The sequence below is a fragment of the Marmota monax genome, unplaced genomic scaffold (genome assembly GCF_021218885.2).
Source record: "Marmota monax isolate L192 unplaced genomic scaffold, Marmota_monax_Labrador192_F-V1.1 WCK01_AAM20220418_F8-fsc00017, whole genome shotgun sequence".
In the NCBI taxonomy this organism is placed as follows: domain Eukaryota; kingdom Metazoa; phylum Chordata; class Mammalia; order Rodentia; family Sciuridae; genus Marmota; species Marmota monax.
In genome coordinates, this window is record NW_026695241.1 from 21,087,863 (window position 1) to 21,105,698 (window position 17,836).

Here is a 17,836-nt window from a genome sequence, read left to right on the forward strand (position 1 = left end):
TCAATAAATGGGCTAACGAACTGAACAGACACTTCACAGAAGAAGAAATACAATCAATTGACAAATATATGAAAAAATGTTCAATATCTCTAACAATTAGAGAAATGAAAATCAAAACTACTCTAAGATTTCATCTCACTCCAGTCAGAATGGCAATTATCAAGAATACAAGTAATAATAAATGTTGGCAATGATGTGGGGAAAAAGGCATACTCATACATTGCTGGGATTGGAAATTGGTGTAATCATTATGGAAAGCAGTATGGAGATTCCTCAGAAAACTTGGTATGGAACCACCATTTGACCTACCTATCCCACTCCTCAGTTTATACCCAAAGGACTTAAAATCAGCCTACTACGTTGATAAAGCCACATCAATGTTTATAGTGGCTCAACATACAATAGCTAAACTATGTAACCAACATAGGTGTCCTTCAACAGATGAATGGATAAAGAAAATGTGGTATACATATGTAATGGAATATTATTCAGCCTTAAAGAAGAATAAAATTATGGCATTTGCCGGTAAATGGATGTAACTGGAGAATATCATGCTAAGTGAAATAAGCCAGTCCCCCAAAACAAAGGCAGAATGTTTTCTCTGATATGCACATGCTAATTCCCAATAAAGGGTGGACTAGGTAGAGGGAGTGAAGGGAGGGGAGGGGTTTAGGTATAGGAAGGATAGTAGAATGTATTTGATATTATTATCTATGTACATATATGACTACATGACCAGTGATTCTACATCATGCACAACCAGAAGAATGAGAAATTATACTCCATTTATGTAAAAATATACATATATATATATGAATTTTATTTATTAAGGAAAAACTATATTGAATAACAATATATTTCATATACATTCCCCCTTGAATCTGAATCTGGTAATAAGGGCAAAGACAGAGGACATACCTTGTGATGTTTCTTTCCTTCTGGATTGCCTCTATCGCAGGGGGCAGTGGAGGAGGATATGGCACATCTTTATTGTACTGAGAAATTTGACCACACAGGATGATGTGGCTGTTCTGATTCATCTGCACAGAAAAATTTTTGATGGTTACCTCCTTAGACACCTTTCCTATTTATTGATTTTACATTTGCCTAAATGAAAACCTGCTTGACCACTATATTTAATCTTCTACTGCCAATTTAGTTTGCTTTGAAGATTTATATATTATATGTATTTAAAAGTTTTAATTAGCTAGCAACAAATTCACCCCAAAGGAATATAAAGGCAAATGAAAATTTTTTAAATTTTTTATTAGCTACACATGACATTACAATGATCTTGGCCAAATTTCTTAATCAGCAAAAGAATTATATTAGTTGTCATTGTCACTACATTTATTAGTAGCAGTATTGTATTTCTTTGCATTTAAATAATGTAACCTAAGCTGCAAATAATGGACTATGCACTGTTGATAGCTCATGTTGATACTTTACAACATTTTTAATAAAGAAAATCATAAATACCCACAATTTATGAAAACCTATTTCCTCAAAGTTAGGGGGATGACTGTGACTTGGTCAATGGCAAGTTAGAGGTCAGAACTTCACAATTTCATTTAAAAAATGCAACTGTAATTTTTCACAAAAATTAATTTAAAGTGAAAATATAATACTGCTAGGCAAGAACTGAAACAGATGAATCACAGTAAATCTATTAGCATATGAAAGGAGATATCAGCAAGCTCTCATATCACTTAAATAAGGATCATCACATTTGTAACAGTAAACTCTATAATTTTATGAAGTTTTTTTCCCCCTCAGTATCACATAAAAAAAATCACAACAAATAAAATGCAGTATTCAACTTTATAACATAAATTGGCAAACAACCTGACTTATCACTGTATCGCTGATGTCACCACCAACATTATCAAAGTAAACGTCTACTCCAGCTGGGCATGATTCTCGGAGTTGTTCTGCCACATTCCCTTTTTTATAATTAATTGCAGCATCAAAGCCCAGTTCTGAGGTCAAAATGAGGCATTTCTCTTGTGTTCCACAAATTCCCACCACTCTGGAACAGCCCAGCAAATGGCCAATCTAGGAGGAATATTTTGAAAATTAAATGGTTTTATATTGCCATGTTTGTTGTAAAAAGGTGAAAGTATACAAGATATTTTAAGTTTATGGGAGAGTTCATCACAATTGAGGTTAGATTACACTGCTTTTAACAAAAAGAAACTAATAGAACTGAGGGCAGAAAATGTCATCCTTTAAAATAAATAAATTGAATAAAATCAATCTCAGTTTAAAATTCACAGTTTAAATCTGATTTTATAAATGGAATACTCAGACTTAAAACATCACTACCTTACAATTCAATATTTTTCAGGACTGTGAGGAACTTAAAAATCACACCTAAAATAAAATATTTTGTCTTAATGGTTTCCTATAAAACAATGAACTTAACAGAATTCTATCAAAAGATTTACTTTATTTCTGGAACTCAATATATGTTTTCTTACCTGAGGGTTTTTAAAAATATCAGTTCTTTTTTTTTGGTACCAATGATTGAACCTAGGGCCTATTATATGATTTTTTAGCATGAGCTCTGCCACTGAGCTACACCCTCAGCCCCTCATTTATCTTTAGTTTGTGAAATTCCAGGGGGGTCTCTATGATTCTTATCCTTGCATGGATGACAGCAATCCTCTAGCATTTACCATATCCATTCTTGGTTAATAAAGATTGAGACAAAAACCTACAATATACATCATATTGTTGTTAAGAGAGTTTAATGGGTGATAACATCATTTCTACCAGAAATGTGTGAAATAATCATTTAAATTTGTTCACATTCATATTCTAAATTATATACATATATCCAGAAGTTCGATTATGACAACTTTTTTTAAAAAGTTAAATAATTCTCAGGACGTTTACCTGCCCAGCCAAGGATCCACAGGCACCTGCTGCTCCACTGACAACCATTGTCTGATTAGATCCAGCAGTTACATGACCTTTTTCCTGTACTCCAATTAAGGAAGTCAAGCCAGGCATACCTATAGCTCCAAGAAAATATGAAAGGTGTCCATCTACAAGCTGTGGGTCTACCTAAAATAAAGTATATAGCATTTTAACATATTATTAGAAATTCCTGTTTTAAGACAAAGTAGAGATTGTTATGTAATAAATTGTGTGCCCCCTGCCTATGTAACTATATCAAAGATAAGGCCTTTAAGATGCTATGTAAGGTTAAATGAGATTACAAAACTGGGACTCTAAGCCAGACGTGGTGGAGCATGCCTATAATCCCTAAGGTTTAGGAGGCTGCTATAGGAGAATCTGGAGTTCAAAGCCCACCTCAGCAGAAGCACAGAAGCTCCATTAGACTCTGTCTCTAAATAAAATACAAAATAGGGCTGGGGATGTGGCTTAGTGGTCCAGTACCCCTGAGTTCAATCCCCAGTACCCACCCTCAAAAAAAAGAATGGGACTCTAATCCAATAGGATCTGTGCCCTTAGAATAAATGTAAGAAATACAACCACTGCCTACCCCAGACAAAGACCACTAGAGGACACAGTAAGAAGTTATCTACCTGCAAGCCAGGAAGAGAGACCTTACCAGAAATGAAAATTTCCAGAAACTTGATCTTGGATTTCTAGTCTCCAGAATAGAACATTAATCTCTGTTGTTTAAAGCCACCAACCTATAGTATTTTATTGTGGCAGTCCAAGCAAACTAATAATTTCAGTATGGTTTCTGAATTTAGCCAGACCCTGCCTCAAACTATTCTTCAGTCTTGCTAAAATTCTATATATTTGTAAAGAGTTGGGAAAAAAACCAAAATTCTCTATAAAAATTTTTTTAAAAAAACCCTTTTTTGACCAATCAAAGCCAACCCAAGCAACAAAGCAAGACACCCACTTCAACAACAACAAAAATAAACCTCAAACTCCAACTATTTTTTTCTTTCCTTTTTTTTTTTTTTTTTTGTGTGTGTGTATGTGCGTGTGTGTATGGTACTGGGATTGAACCCAGGAATATTCTGCCACCAAGCTACACTCTCAGTTCTTCTTATTGAGACAGGGTCTTCCTAAATTTCACAGGTGCTAGGATTACAGGCATATGCCATGGTGCTTGGCTATAATAATTTTCACTACTGATGGTTAATATGTACCATAAAAATGTAAGGAAGGGGACTGGGGTGCAGCTTAGTGATAGAGCACAAGTGCAAGTCCCTGAGTTTAATCCCTAGCACCAAAAACCCAAAAAAGGGAGATACGATACAATTTATTTTAGTTTAATTACAGAATAAATTGAGCCTATTTCAATTTGGTGTTTTATGTTTATATGCTGACTAGGTGCTACCAATAATTACATTGCTCTTTTTCTGTCTATATTCTTATCTATAAAATTAGGGGGAATTGAAACAATATACAGAAGGACTCTCTACAATACAGGTTTATGACAATTTTTAAATATATATGTATTTTAGTTATACATGGACATGATACCTTTATTTATTTATTTGTTTATTTATTTTTATGTGGTGCTGAGGATCAAACTCAATGCCTCACATGTGCTAGGCAAGTGCTCTACCACTGCACTACAACCCCAGCCTTTATGATAATTTTTAAGGAATGGATAATTTTGGTAAAAATTTAACAAACCACCAATAACCTTAGCTTATTTGTAGTTCAATTATGATGATTAAAATGTGCTAGGCAATACCATGCCTATAATGCTGGCTCTTTGGGAGGGTGAAGCAGGCCGATCACAAGTTCAAGGCCAGCCTGGGCAATTTAGCCAGACCCTGCCTCAAAAGAAAAAAGAAAAAAGGGCTGAGGATGCTCAGTGGGAGGGTACCTGCCTAGCATGCGTAATGCCCTGGGTTCAACCCCCAGGAATGAGAGAGATGAGGCCTGCAATACATAGGAATATCTATAGTACACAGAAATAGTTCATGTATGCAATAGTGATTTACTGATAAAGCCAGTATCAAAACACTGTGAGATAAATTTGTGTTCAGCAAATACCATTTTTCTTTCCCTTCTAAATTACCTTCTTCATTTCCAATACCTATTCCCAAAGCATTTGCAAGCTGCCCTCAACTGCTCAATTTCCCACTACAGCACTCTGAGAAAAAGAGTTTCTTTACACCTCACATGGAAACCTACTGACAGCATAGTTGTTGTTTTTTTTTTTTCCTCCAACACTATAGAGTTCTCACCAGCTATGCAACCTATCATTTGATTCATTTCAATTCTGACATACCTGGCATTATGTTGGATTCCAGAAGTTATAGTTTTAGTACCATAAAACTGCTCCCACTCCAGAAGCCAATTTCAGGGCCAGGTCTGCTAAACCTTTTTTTTTTTTTTTTAATGGTATTGGAGATTGAATCCAGGGGTGCTATACCTCTGAGCTACATCTTTAACTCTTTTTATTTTTAACTTTGAGACAGGGTCTCACTAAATTGCTAAGATTGGCCTAGAACTTATGATTATCCTGCCTCAGCTTCCAAAGCAGCTAGAATTATAGGCAGCACCACTGTGCTCTGCAAATTCCAAGATTTTTGAGATCATTTAGTCAGGAACTGGGGATAAAAGCCAAATATACTTATTATAGCATAAGCATACTGATAGGCTGAATATTCCTTTTTATTTCCTACTAAGAAATTTCTAGTTAGATCTATTGTATTAGAACCATTAAGATTACAAATAATTGTGTAAAGTCACTCATATAGCACTCATATCTTAGCCTCTTTTAATTTAACCTAAAATGAGATAGAAATTTATGGACAGAGAACACTGAGACTCTAAAGGAAAAATATCTCTATTACATACAGAACAAACAACTTGTAGACAACTCATAAGCTGGACAAAGAAAAATAAGGGACAGAAAAGGACCAGAAGATAAGGCTGCACTAAACAGCTCATAAATTACTTTGTAACTTTCCAATTCCCTGTAGTTTTCTGGAATGTAGCAAAATGAGAATAGAAAGGCAATAGACAAAAGAACATTAACCTAGTATGGCTAGAGGCTAACATTTGATTGCTCTGGGCGAATCACCTAACTACCTGAGATGCTGCTGTTTAGCTGAAACCTACACATCAGACCCCCTAATGAGAAAACACAATCTTACTCAGTATTTCCCAATCCTGAGGAAGTCCAGTCCCTTGGGATCATACATATTGCACATAATTAGGTACTATAATAAAAGCCTGACCTCAAGTCCTGGTAGTGCATCTCACTTTTTAGATTGCCCACACTCTGCTTTAAGAATATATATGCTCCCATTATAATAAATCTTTCACTCTGCTACTCATACCTGATAGGGCCTTAAATTATTTTCTGCAATATGGTCAAGAACCTTTTTTGGATAATGATGTCCATCACAATCCACAAACCTCAAAGTCCAAGTAGAGGTCTCTACCTCTGAAAAGACCTCCTTGTACTTCCACATGGGGACAAAATGGGTGATAGACTCACATTTATTTAGGAATAACAAGGGACTGCAATCCAGGATGTACATGCATGTGCATATCCAGGGAGGCAAAGGAAGGCAAGAGTTTTTAAAGGTAAAATGAAGAAGTGACATTAGTTGTTTTGAAACAATTATTCTTCATTACAAGGATTAATAAGGGTGGCATCAGTCCATTACCAGAACAGGAAGTTGATAGGAAAGCAAGATGGTTGTTTTGAGGGCCTATCCTTCATGGATTTCCAGCTCCATTTGTTAGGGTTTCACATAAGTGTTTCCATTTTGGTATTTTTCACACACTGGTTAAGAATTTGTAATAACAAGCCAGGTGCAGTGACCACTCCTGAAATGCCAGCTATTCAGGAGGCTGAGGCAGAAGGATCTAGACTAGTCTGGGCAACTTAGTAAGACACTGTCTCAAATTTATTTTCAATTTTTAAAAAGTGGGGGCTGGGCAATAAGGAAAGCAGTATGGAGATTCCTTGGAAAACTGGGAATGGAATGGAACCACCATTTGACCCAGCTCTCCCTCTCCTCAGTCTATACCCAAAGGACTTAAAAACAGCATACTACAGGGACACAGCCACATCGGTGTTTATAGCAGCACAATTCACAATAGCTAAACTGTGGAACCAACCTAAACGCCCTTCAGTTGATGAATGGATTAAAAATGAGGCATATATATACACAATGGAATATTACTCAACAATAAAAGAGAATAAAATAATGTATGGCATTTGCAGGTAAATGGATGCAGTTGGAGAAGATAATGCTATGTGAAGTTAGCCAATCCCAAAAAAACAAATGGCAAATGTTTTCTCCGATATAAGGTGACTGACTCATAGTGGGGTAGGGAGAGGGAATATGGGAGGAATAGACGAACTCTAGATAGGGCAGAGGGGTGGGAGGGCAGGGAAGGGGGCAGGGGGTTAGCAATGATGGTGGAATGTGATGGACATCATTATCCAAAGTACATCTATGAAGACATGAATTGGTGTGAACATACTTTATATACAAACAGAGATATGAAAAATTGTGTATATGTGTAATAAGAATTGTGGGGCTGGGGTTGTGGCTCAGCGGTAGAGTGCTTGCCTAGCACATGCGAGGCCCTGGGTTCGATCCTCAGCACCACATAAAAATAAATAAACAAAATAAAGATATTGTGTAGAACTAAAAATAAATACTAAAAAAAGAATTTTGATGCATTCCACTGTCATGTATTTAAAAAATAAAAGCAGTTAAAAAAAAAAAGTGGGGCTGGGGATGTAGATCAGTGGTAGAGCACTTGTCTAATATCCACAAGGCCCTAGGTTCAATCCCCAGTCAGTGGGAAAAAAGAAAAAAGAAAAAAATATTTGTAATAATAAAAAATATTTGAATATTATAAAGCTTCTTACAAAACTTTTATCATATTATCATAATGTTCACTTATGATAACTATTACTTTCATTTTGCCCATGAGGAGACTGAAATATAAAGACATAAAGTTCCTTGATAACGGATAAATTGTGCTGAATTACATGAAGCTACATTTTTGTAGTCAAAACAAATATTGATAATCTCACAAGTTTTAGCCTAAAAATGAACTGAAATCAAGATTTCTTTTTTTTTTTTTAAAGAGAGAGAGAGTGTAGTGTGTGTGTGTGTGTGTGTGTGTGAGAGAGAGAGAGAGAATTTTTAATATTTATTTTTTAGTTATCGGCGGACACAACATCTTCGTTTGTATGTGGTGCTGAGGATCGAACCCGGGCCGCACGCATGCCAGGCGAGCGCGCTACCGCCTGAGCCATATCCCCAGCCCCTGAAATCAAGATTTCTGATGTGAAATGGAATATCAATCGGGCTGGGGATGTGGCTCAAGCAGTGGCACGCTCGCCTGGCATGCGTGCGGCCCGGGTTCGATCCTCAGCACCACATACAAACGAAGATGTTGTGTCCGCCAAAAACTAAAAAATAAATATTAAAAATTCTCTCTCTACCGCTCTATCTCTCTCGCTCTCTCTTTTAAAAAAAAAAATGGAATATCAATCACAAAGCAAGTGTGTTTCATAGGTGGCTATTTCTCAGGAAACTTCAAAGTATATAACTATAGGAGGAATTTTAATTCTTAATATAAAATATTTTTGATGCTTATAGCTCAGGTTTTATATTATATATATAATTTGAGAAATAAATATGGAAAATTACAACATTCTCTGGTAATCTACGAATTGTCACATACAGTCCCAGCCAACAGTGGAAAAGGAATAAAAGCTTTCCACAACTGGCAGTAAGCTAAAAGAAAAAAAATGTATGCTTTTATTTTTTACCTGATAACAAATGAACTGAATAACAAATGTAGAAAATGAGCATTATTGGGAGGGAGGGGGATCAGATATTTTTATACTATACATCACCTTTTCAAGGCTATTTCCATCCAGAATAGCCTTGGTTTGCCAGGGCCAATAGAAAGAAGTCACAAAGTCACCTTTAGTCAAATTTGTGTGCTTGCTTAATTCTATAATTCCAACACCTCCACCATCCACCACCTGAGACAGCTGCCAAGGTGCTATATAATCAGTACCAGTGTCTTCATTCATCCTACAACGCTGAAAAAAAGAAGGCATTAATTAAGATAATTCTGTTAAATAATATTGAGCCAGAGTTTACTAATTTACCCAATGACTAAAGGTATGTGATAAGTAATATTTAATAAAGTGTTAGTCAAATAAATAAAAATAATATGTATTAATTTTCCCTTCATTTTGGTTATTTTTTATTTTAAAAAAAATGCACTTCTTCTTCAATACACATAAGAGTGTAATTAAAAAGGCTTTTAAAACTAGATCATAATAGTCAAAACAGCATGGCACTTGCATATAAAAGACAGGTACACTGACAAATGGAACAGAATACAGAGTCCAGAAAGAAATCATGCATTATGAATACACGACTAGTGTAACTCCACATCATGTACAATCACAAGAATGAGAAGTTACACTCCTTGTATGAATAATCTGTCAAAATACATTCTATTGTCATATACAACTAAAAAGAACAAATAATTTTTTTTTAAATCCATGCATTTACAATTGATTTGGGGAGGGGGGTACTGGGAATTGAACGCAAGGGCACTTTACCACTGAGCTATATCCCAAGTCCCTTTTATTTTTTAATTTGAGACAGGATTTCACTAAGTTACTGAGGCTGGCCTCAAACTTGTGATTCTCCTGTCTCAGCCTCCTGAGTCACTGGGATTATAGGCATGTGCTACCATGCCTGGTTATAATTGATTTTTGACAAAAATGCCAACAATACACAATGGGAAAAATAATACTTCAATAAATGATATGGGAGAAAATGAAAAATCCACATGCAGAAGAATGAAATTAGACTTACCCTATATACAAAAATCAATTAAAAATGAATTTAAAAATTAAGCGTAAGATGTGAAATAAGCCAAGCATGATGGCACATACCTGTAATCTCAGCTACTTGGAGGCTGAGGCCAGAGGATACCCAAGTTTGAGGCCAGCCTCTGCTGGGAGCCATTAGCCAAGTAGGTATGACAATTTCCTTGCCAGCGTACCCCCATGTTGCAGTGACATTGAATGTACGTGACCTTGCTCAAGGACCAAGGCAGATTAGGGTGTTCCCGGTTTTAAGGTTTTAAGATAATCGTGTTTAGGGCGTTCCCAGTTTAGGTTCCAGGTTTAAGGTTTAAGATTATTCCTGCTGGGAATAGGGCGTATCCTGCTGCCTGAGTTCCCCTTGAGTTCTCACGGGATTCAGACAGTATATTTTGGAGATAGAAGCCCAGTGGAGGTGGATTTGGGAGAGAACGCGGATTTGGGAAGAGAACGTGGATTTCCCCAGAACGTGATTGTAGACGGCTGGTGTGAGTTCGGGAATAAAGAGTTGCTGTTTGAATCTACAAGCTGTGTGGTGGCTCGTGATTGTGTGCCCAGCCAGACTGCGGCATTTGTGCCCAGCCAGACTGTGGCATTTGGCGGCCCGTGCGGGGAACTTCTGAAGCTTAAAGGTAAGTGAAATTTCTCACCCCTGAAGAAGAGCGAAAGAATGGGTGACCAATTCAAAAAACAATGTGTTCTTGTTTTGACTTATTTTGTTTTTATTTCAAGTTGCCTGTTCCTAGAACTTTCTCAGGCAAACTGGGGAAAATGGTTGACTCAAGGTTTGAAGTTGTTCGCCTCCGAGCAAGAGAAATTGTTAGAGGAAGGAGGCACCCCAGTAAGACCAAGAACAATTAGGGCATATGTTGATACAATACAAAAATGTAGCCCTTGGCTTTTTAAAGACGAGTTATTAAGTATATCAATGGGACCATCATGGTATCCTGTAGAAGGATTTTTCTTCAAGAAAGAGATGGCTAGTTCTGTTTACTACATTTGTCTAAGATCTTGGTTTTTACAGACATCTGATTAATTTACAAAGCTAAAGTGTTAAAATATCAACCACTAAATATGAAATCAAGTACTCTTTACTTATTAAGTTCCATAAGGTAATATATTTAAACATTATGTGTGTTTTCATAAATTGGTAAATGGAAAAATGTTTAATATTGCTTTGTGTCTGTGTCTTTGCTAAAACAAGGTTACTAAGTGTTAAGATTCTATCATGTGTAATTTATATACAAAGAGTAGAAAAATTTTCAGTTGGGTTTCAATTATAGTATTATAGTATCATAAAAACATGAAAGTCTTTCATCTTATTAAAGTGGAGTAATTTTCTAAATCAGAATTTTTATAAGAGTTGTTTCAGAATGTAAATTTATAAAAAGGGTTAACAGTTAAAAAAGATATAAAAAGATTCAAGATGTGGGAATATATTTTAATATGGAAGGTTAAAAGAAAAAGAAATGTTTCTAGATAAGATAATCTCTGTGTGGTAAAGTAAAAAGTTGTAAAATGCCACTTAAAAAGATTTTGAGGAAACTAGACTTACTTTAAAAGCTTGAGAAAGGAAGAAAGAAGAAAAAGATATTTGTACATGGCAGATTGAGACAAAGCTTCTCAATGGAGTTAAAAAAAAAAAGCCTTTGGTTGAAGGGCAGCCATGTAAACTAACATTGAAGTGATTTAAACAGAATCTAAGCCTCGTTTCAAAGAGTGAAGTTGTAGGTGGTGAAAAAGTACATTTAAAAGTACAGTATAGATGATAATTAAAAGGCTTTAAAAGGTTCAATTGAAGGTGGTTGAGATACCTTCATGGCGGAAAAAAGATTGCTTTATTGCATCATTCGAAGCCTAGTTAATCTTAAAGGCATTACTTAAAAAAAAATGGGAAGATAATAGGATAAAAGATATTTAGATAAAGAAGATTAAAAATTTAAAGTGAAAAACTTTAAAGACAGAAGTATAGAAAGTTAAAAAGAATAAAGATAAAGAAGATGTAGAAAGATAAAAAATGTAGGAAGACAAGAATTTTAAACCCACAAAATAGGAAGAAAAAAAAAAAAAAAAAACTAGGAGGAAAATAAGCAACTAAGGGTAAAAATACAAACCTTAGGGAAAAAAAAACAACTAGAAGATAGAAATAAGATAGAAAATGGTTGAAAATGTCAAGTAAGGTATTACACAGATAGAAAATGCAAAAAGCTAAGACAACTATTAGATACAGACATATACTTATTAAAGCAAAAAGAGGGAATTGTAAAGGGGTATATATCCCCCAAAGATAAACTTAAAATAACCCTTTTTACACTAAACTTTTTAAATTTGGATTCATCAGGGCTTAGTGCTGCAGAAAGACATATGTATCCAAAAAATGTACATAAGCCTAAGGTACTTTGGAAAGATATTCTAGCAGGACAAGGGAAAGGTCCTGACCCAGTGATTGTCTGGAGTCGGGGTTTTGTTTGTGTGTTTCCACAGGGAGAACAGCAGCCGATTTGGATTCCAGAGAGATTAACTAAAACAATTTCTACAGATCGAAAAGAAGATGATTTGACTCAAATCCATAACAGCTGATATCCAGAACTCCAGCTTGGCCATTCTTACATCTGCGACAGTGATTAACCAGTGATGTAATTTTTATTTCCTTGCCAGTGCACCCCATGTTAATTGTGGTAGTGCTGACATATCTTTGCTGATGGTGTCACCAGTGATGCAATTTTTCCCAAGGAGCCGTCAATTGGCTTGGTGTCGTGGCATTTCTGTATCCTCCTCCCTTCTGCTAGTGATGGTCTAAAATTTGGGGGCCAATGGCTTATGCTGGACCGGTAGTCAGTGACGGGTATGATCCAATTGCAGTGGTATCAACCTAAGACAGGAGGCTGACGCCTAAAGGTCAGTTTTCCGATGACGGGTAAGAACCATATGTTGAATTGGACAACCTACCAGGCACGGTCCATAAGCCACATTAACCTCACTCCCCCACTGGCACCAAGGCCAAATTTGGGGGCCAACAGAGGTGAGGCAAAGAACCTCACCCCCCCACTGGTGCATAGACCTATCCACAAGTATGGCTGTATGCTGGACCGGTAGTCAGTGACGGGTATGATTCAATTGCAGTGGTATCAACCTAAGACAGGAGGCTGACGCCTAAAGGTCAGTTTTCCGATGACGGGTAAGAACCATATGTTGAATTGGACAACCTACCAGGCACGGTCCTTAAGCCACATTGCTTGTTGTTTAATTAATCAGAAGGGGGGAGATGCTGGGAGCCATTAGCCAAGTAGGTATGACAATTTCCTTGCCAGCGTACCCCCATGTTGCAGTGACATTGAATGTACGTGACCTTGCTCAAGGACCAAGGCAGATTAGGGTGTTCCCGGTTTTAAGGTTTTAAGATAATCGTGTTTAGGGCGTTCCCAGTTTAGGTTCCAGGTTTAAGGTTTAAGATTATTCCTGCTGGGAATAGGGCGTATCCTGCTGCCTGAGTTCCCCTTGAGTTCTCACGGGATTCAGACAGTATATTTTGGAGATAGAAGCCCAGTGGAGGTGGATTTGGGAGAGAACGCGGATTTGGGAAGAGAACGTGGATTTCCCCAGAACGTGATTGTAGACGGCTGGTGTGAGTTCGGGAATAAAGAGTTGCTGTTTGAATCTACAAGCTGTGTGGTGGCTCGTGATTGTGTGCCCAGCCAGACTGCGGCATTTGTGCCCAGCCAGACTGTGGCAAGCCTCAGCAACTGAGTGACACCTGTCTCAAAATAAAAAAGCTGGGGGAGGGGCTGGGGTTGTGGCTCAGCAGTAGAACACTCACCTAGCACGTGTAAGACACTGGGTTTGATCCTCAGCACCACATAATAAATAAATAAAATTAGATTATGGTATTAATTGTGAAACTCTAAAACACTAAAAATCATTGACAAATGAAACTGAATAACAAATGTAGAAAATGAGCATTATTGGGAGGTGTACACTTTTAATACTTTAAGTGTGATATGTCAATTGTATTTCAATAAAACTTTAAAAAAATAAGGAAATTTAAGTAGTAGTACATGCATTGTGGTAGCAAAAGTAATACAAAATACTGTTTTGATTCTTTCAATGGACTATGGCATTTTAGATACACTTAAATGATTTTTTTAAACTGTTTACTTTGTATGGAAGCAAACTAGCAACATATGTGTAACATTGTCCCCTCTTTTGGGAATTGTCCTTGGCAAAGTAACTTTAGCTTCCTTTCCTTTGCCTGTACTAAATTCTAAAGAAAATCCACACCTAAATGATTAAGATGTTGCCTGCTAAATAATTTTTCTTTGGATTTATAAAACCCAAAACATCTGGTTAACTTCAGATTATATTGGAATATGGAACTCTCCTCCTTATTCTTTAGTTTGGTGCATCAACTAACACAAAGCAGGTACATTTGCAGTAAGGTTAAGCCTGCTGTTTATCTAAAGAAACTAGACCCATTAAGTCAAGGTTGTTTTATTGGTTTGGTTGGCTGGTTTTGGTTTTGGTTTTGTCAAGGGTGATTTTGATGTTCTGGCCAAAGTAGAGCAGTGGGGGGTGGGGGTGGGGGCCAGTGAGCAAACACACACCCTTGTTGATAAAGACCCCACCCAACATGCAGTATTCATGTACATTATCCCACTTTTCCTCCCCCTTTCCCCATAAGTCCTTTTGTGTACTTGAGTTCCCTAAGATCTTTTTTGTGGGGATAGGATAGGTCCCCCCCTTTCATGGTGTTAGCTTTTGAGTACACCTGATTTCTTTCCCACCAAATCTCAGCTCCCGAGTATTGGCTTTTGAGTGTCAAGCAGATGGACTTGGGCATGACTTGGGCATGATAACATATACAGACCATTAACTCTTCATTTCTTTTGGCCTAGCAATTCTGCCTCCTCCACACAAATAACCTAAAAGAAACAATTTGTATACAATTGTTTCTAACAACTTCAGACCAGGCACTTTTCCAACATTATGTTCACCATCCTCATATGGATGGCCTTTTAATCCACAAAGGATGAAATGTTACAGTGGGACCACATTCTGTCACGGTGGGGGTAAAAACTCCTCTGGTAAGCAGTTAAGACTCTTCCTCTTTGTGGCTCACTCTGTCTCTCAACTGAAGTATATAATGTTGAGGCCCACAGTGTGGCCAGGAGATGGAAAATATGGAAGGCTGCTTGAATAAGGGGCCCCATATGGTATAGTTCAGTTCATCAGGGGAAAAGACCAAATACAGAATTCACACAGAAGTCTCTATACAATAAAATATACTTCTGCTTGCATGTTACCTCTTATGTATTTCTGGAAAACAGGTACAATAATCACAGGACACTGGTTAGACAAAGGGGCTGACACGGCTAATAGAAAAATTTGAGGGAAAAACAGTGTTTATCCTACTCTCACTTGCTGACTAGATAGGACAGGAGATTAAGACATTAGCAATGGGCTCCATAAAGGATTCTCTAAACGTAAAGATCATCCCATGAAATTAATCTATAGAAACATTCCAAACATTTCAGCCAACTCCTTTATCCACTAGTGTAGGAAAAGGGGGGTAGGATGGACCTGAGTGAAAGCTACACATTCAAGGACTAAAAGGACACAATCAGAAGGTCATAGGCATTTTTCTAACACCTGGTTAACACAGATAGTGATCAACGTCTCTACCCAGTAGCTATATAAGCCCCTAGACTAGTACACTTCAGTGGCAACCTGCTATGGTATGGGTTCCCCTCTCACCTGGCGAGAGCTTTTTCTTTTCTTCTCATGTGACTAAATAAATTCTACTCTTTCACTCTCGTTCTCTGTTGTCCATAGATTTCATTCTTCAAATTCACAAGAACCTGGAAAGAAGTTGCTGGCAGGTTGCTAGGGTCTGGGGTCTGCAATACTAAGCTGGCGCAGCCTGCTATGGAGAGCTGTAACCCAGCCAGATCCCATTCATGATGCTGAAAACTCCAGCCCTGCCTGCTGAGACCAGCCACTGACACTGGCGGGCACCTGCTGCTGTGAATAACTGTGCCTCTGCCATAGAGGACTGTGACCCCACCTGCAACTGCAGCAACAGAGACAGAGAATCTGGTGTCATCTCTAACTCCAGTTTCATTACTACTGTAAGCAACATCTAATACCATACAATTTCCCCACCTAATAACTAAGCAGTCTGCAGGGGCATCAGCTAGGTGTCTTAATTCAATTCAAAATCTGATATTATCTAGCTGGAAACAGTGTCAGGTCCCATAATTTTAAGGGCTCAGTCCCACAAAACTGCTCCACACTTCAGATACCAATCTCAGGCCTTAGATTGTGGCCTAGGCCTCTGATCAACCAGCTGTAAGTCAGGGTTCCAACAACTTTCTCCTTGGGTTTGATTAATTTTCTAAAGTGGTTCACAGAATTCATAGAAAAACTTCATTTGCATTTACCCGTTTATTATAAAGGTTATTATACAAAACAGCTAAATTAAAGAGATACATGAGCCAAGGCATATGGGAAGTGAAATATAGCACTTCCATGCCCTCTCTGAATGTGCTACCATCCAAGAATTCCACATGTTCAGCTATGTGGAAGCTCCCTAAACCTAGGCCTTTTGGGTTTTTATGCACATTTCACTGTATAAGCATGACTGATTAAATCATTAGCCAATGATGATCAACTTAATATTCAGTTCTGGGCAGTCCTCTACAAGGAGGTTGGGAGGTGGAAATAAAAGTTTCAAACCTCTAATCATGGGTCTGGAGTTGTAACTCAGTGGTAGAACACCTGTCTCATATGCATGAGGCACTGGCTATGATCCTTAGCACCACATAAAAATAAATAAATAAATATATTAGGTCCACCTGCAACTAAAAAAATATATTAAAAAAAAAAACAAAAAACCTCTAATCATATGGTTGGTTCTTCTGGCAACTAGCCCCAACCCTAAGACTGTCTAGGAGCTGCCCCAGGCATCAAAATATGTATTAACATACAAAAAGACACATTGCTTTGGAAATTCCAAGGGTTTTAGGAGTTATGTACTAGTAAACTGAGAAGAAGATCAAGTATTTCAATATAAATCACAATATCACACAAGTAATTACTTATAGGTAAAAAACAAGTCAATACAATAGAACATCATGCAGCCAACAAAACTAGTTTTTAATATGGAGATGTGCATATACAGTCACTTAAACATACAAAAGCAAAGCCAAGTGTGCTACTACATGATTATAGTTCCAGGTACTTGGGAGGCTGAGGTGGGAGGAGGTCTGGAGTCCAAAATTTCTAGCCAGCCTGCTCAACATAGGGAAAGTCTGCCTTGAAAAGAGCGGTGGAGAAAGAGAGATTAGGGCTGGTGATACGGCTCAGTGACAAGGCACTTGCCTAGCATGCATAAGGCCCTGTGTGTGATCTTCAGTTTTGAGGAGGGAATAAAAAAGGAATATGAAAACAAAATTGTGTGTGTTTGTGTATGTCTTCACGTAAAATACTGTATACACAAGGTGATTAAAATTAACTATAAATTTGAGCCAGGTGCAGAGGCACAAATCTATAACCTAGGATGAAGCAGAATTCCTTGCATCCAGGAATTCAGGGCCAGCTCTGGTAACATATCAAGACTGCGTCTCTTTAAAACATAAATACCTGTATAAATCTGTAATCCCGGCTACTTGAGAAGCTGAGGCAGGAGAATACCAAGTTCAAGGGCAACTTAGCAAGATCCTGACTCAAAATAAAAAGGGCTAGGGATATAGCTGTGAGGTAGAACATTCCTAGGTTTAATCCCCAGTACCGCAAAAATAAATAAAATAAAACAAAGCTCATAAGTTAATTGTAAACTAGGAAATCACCTAAAATCTCCATGACTTAATGTTCATTAGGTTCCTTTTTTCCTTTTAAAGTTCTTTTAAGGACTAATGCTCTAACTGTATCTAGTGAAAGATCTCAAAGTGATTTTCTTCCTTTTTTTCTGCAATTAATACTTAATAAGCACCATGGTAGTCACTG

The 17,836-nt window shown here is 37.3% G+C and overlaps 1 protein-coding gene across 9 annotated transcripts in view; it reads right to left on the reverse strand.

Annotated features, from left to right (window-relative positions):
• Ptgr2 (prostaglandin reductase 2) overlaps nt 1-17,836 on the reverse strand; it is a 45,876-nt gene that overhangs the window by 4,693 nt on the left and 23,347 nt on the right. For 8 of the 9 annotated variants that reach the window (XR_006851061.2, XM_058577785.1, XM_058577783.1 and 5 more), the window contains 4 exons: nt 8,843-9,034; nt 2,899-3,069; nt 1,846-2,055; nt 919-1,040 (listed from right to left, as the gene is read on the reverse strand). Coding sequence is in view for 8 of the 9 variants with exons in the window: in XM_058577785.1 (XP_058433768.1) it covers nt 919-1,040; nt 1,846-2,055; nt 2,899-3,069; nt 8,843-9,034 (695 nt within the window). In the remaining variant the exon portion in view is untranslated. The remainder of the gene's footprint in view (nt 1-918; nt 1,041-1,845; nt 2,056-2,898; nt 3,070-8,842; nt 9,035-17,836) is intronic. The other variant, XM_046440918.2, reaches the window with a different exon arrangement.